This window comes from Helianthus annuus, chromosome 3 (genome assembly GCF_002127325.2).
Source record: "Helianthus annuus cultivar XRQ/B chromosome 3, HanXRQr2.0-SUNRISE, whole genome shotgun sequence".
NCBI lineage: Eukaryota > Viridiplantae > Streptophyta > Magnoliopsida > Asterales > Asteraceae > Helianthus > Helianthus annuus.
Window position 1 is genome coordinate 53,462,209 of NC_035435.2, and position 3,129 is coordinate 53,465,337.

General features: G+C 42.3%; 1 protein-coding gene across 1 annotated transcript; it reads left to right on the plus strand.

The window, feature by feature from the left end:
* Positions 1-1,468: 1,468 nt before the first annotated feature.
* On the plus strand, positions 1,469-2,515 carry LOC110931500 (pollen-specific leucine-rich repeat extensin-like protein 4). Its single transcript, XM_022174892.2, has one exon. The coding sequence runs from the start codon at positions 1,469-1,471 to the stop codon at positions 2,513-2,515; it is 1,047 nt and encodes a 348-aa protein (XP_022030584.2).
* The last annotated feature ends 614 nt before the right edge of the window (positions 2,516-3,129 follow it).

The following is a 3,129-nucleotide window of genomic DNA, read 5'->3' on the forward strand; positions in this document are numbered from 1 at the left end:
GATTACAAATTTAACTCTTTTATAATCTTTTAAATGACCAAAATGCCCTTATAAGGCATAAGTTGAGTTTAAATTCATTCGGGGCATAATAGAACATAACTTACTGATATTATGACATATTTAGAGCATATTATCTCAGGGAACTTGCATATGACTCTTACGGTTACCCGTAACGCTCTTTTAGCGTTCGGTTCGGTTTATGTAACTAGTTTGCATAAATTGACCGAAACGGGTCAAACATTATCATTTTTGACTCAAAATCCAGAATGTATTTAGCATACCCATAATATACAAGTATTCAAACTTGTCGGGTCTAAATCACGTTCTATCTGGTCTTCGCTTAATCGTGCGTTTGAACCGTATCGTCCTTTAAACTAGCCGGTCTAAGCTTAGGCTTAAATAAAGATCCGTTAGGAATCTAATAGGTTATTATAAACCTTTGTTCCAGAATAGAAGAACCAGTAAAAGCTACCTTCACTTGCTAGTTGTGATTTATACTTACCAAGGTAAATACTTTTAACTTATTTTCCCTATACGGGCTTGGGATACGGTATATAAAATACCGCTTGGTCCGGCATCGAATTCTTTAATCGAATAGAGGTTAAATTTATTGAGATGCCTTGTTTTGAATGTGTTTTATTGCTTAAAGCCTTTGGGGGGTTAATGACCATGTCCCGGATATCCTTGGCATCATCTTACGAGATGGCCACGACCTGAGCACGGGGTGTAGGCGTACACCCGTCAGTGTATAACTCTATATTGTGGTGTGTCTATTAATCTTTAACCCGGTCTATGGATCGGGCTACTGAATGCATAAGTAGCATGTAAATCCCTTACAAGATTATAATGCATAATTATTCCAAGTCATAAAAATATTTTTATGCCTTGTGCATTTAAATCAATTTTCAACCTTTTTAAAATGAGTCAGTTAAATTGTATTTACCAGTGTAAACTGACGTATTTTCCCAAAAGGTTAAGTGCAGGTACTACACGAAATGGGCTGGCTGTCTTCTAGAGCGTCCACAATAAGTCTCGCAAGCTTGGATGACAATAAATCTGTTGAACAATATCTTATTTTATTTTGATCCGCCTGTGGATCCGTTTCAACTATTAGTGATATTTAATATTACATTCTATTAAAGTTGAAATGAATCTATCTTTGCTTCCGCTGTGCATTTATATATATTGTGTTGTTTGTCTATGATGATGCCAACTACGTCACTATACTCCCCACCGGGCCCACCGGTGACACGTGGAAATTAGGGGTGTGACAGGTTGGTATCAGAGCCAACTCTGAGTGAATTAAACACTAGCCTTTTGTGTTTAATCTCAGTTACACAATTGCACATTCCTCGATTCTCGAGTCTAGACAAAGAACTTAGGAAATATCCAAAATTTGTTTTATTTTCTAACTTTGTCTTATATATATTTTGTTGTATCACTTGTTTGATTTTGATAGGTTCACAAAATGCCGCCACGTATGAGAGGAAGAGGAAGGGGACAAGGAGCGTATGTAGTCCCAAACGACCATGAAGCCGGACCTTCGCACATGCGAACACCTTCAGGCTCCCATAACACAGATGCTCAAAATCTGTGGAGATCATTTACTGAACCCGCAAGGCACTCGGTTTCACAGAGTACCTCACCTTCTATCCCACACTCCTTTGGGCCTCAATCAAAAAATGAGCCCCACAACTCTCACCAGTCCTATATTCCTCTCCAAGGACACCAATCACCCTTTGACCAACCATCACCTGTTTTCCAAGGCCTGTTCAACCCTACTGACTACCTTGATGTGCCTATGGGTTTTAACCCACTTGGACCAGAAGACCATTTCCCTGGCGACAATGCGATGGAGGTCGATGAAGATACCGATCCCTCAATGCCACCATCTGGAACTCCGAACCACCCTATCGAGATTTCTGATGGGTCACCTTTTGTGGGATCACCATACAATGGTCCCGACAGCTTTGAGGAGAGATTCAGGCAGCATGACTGGGTATTTACCCCTAGTTACCATAACTCTCCCCTGCACCAGCCACAGCACAGCTCCCCCTTGCACCTCCAGCAACAGCAGCCGCAGCAGCAGCAAAATCCTTCTGAGGATTTCCGGCGTGATGTAGTCACTCCACCGCCGCCACCACCTCCGGTTTTGCCTCCTCCGCCTCCGAGGCGAAGAGGAAGGAACGCACAGATGTCCACACGAGGGGGAATACGCATCGGCACCCCTCCACATTCAGGTAGCAGCCGATACTCGCCACTTCATGAAGAACCAGAGATGGGAGAATCTTCACACCCCGTCTCAGAAGTAACATCTGCGCCAATCGCACCACCACCACCACCACAGGGTTTTGGAGACCCAATCCCTGCTTTTACTAGCGCGGCAGCATACAATCCCTTCGAGCCGACTTTTCCCCCAGGTTATAACTTTACAGAGGATCCCTACTGGGTAGCTGCGAACTACAACTCTCTCAATCCGGAAAGTACTTTTGGAGGTCCCTGGACTACGGGATAACCGACCTATGGATACCCATCATATGGATATCAGCAGCCGCAGCCTCCTCAACCACCGCATTATCCGCTACCACCGCCGGCACCGATGATGTCGCCGCCACAAGTTCAAGAAATCCTTCAAGGGATAAACGATGTGCGACGTGAAATGCGGCATGAATTGCGGGAAGAGCGTCGGCATAATCGTGGGATGTTTAAGAAGATGGTGGATTTGATCAAGGGAAAAAGCAAGAAGGACTACTAAATCCTTTGTTTGCTAGTTATTTAATCATGTCCCTGCGAGGACATTTATTTCTGTACTCTGCCCCTGCGTGGGCATATTTTTCCTTTCTGTTCTACCCCTGCGTGGGTTTGTTTGTTTCTGTTTGACCCCTGCGTGGGTTTGTTTGTCAGTTTAGCCCCTGCGTGGGTATGTTATTTGTGTAAAAGTCCCGTTTAGGGCAAACTCTTGTTAGTTAATTTTATTTGAAATGGTTAATTTAAGTTTTTCATTTTTAAATTATATGCATAAATATAATATACGAATAAATGAAAAATAGCAATTATTATTTTAATTTACCATTTTAATAAAAAGAATCTTAAAAAGGTAAAACCTAGCTTGAATGTCATATTAAAGAC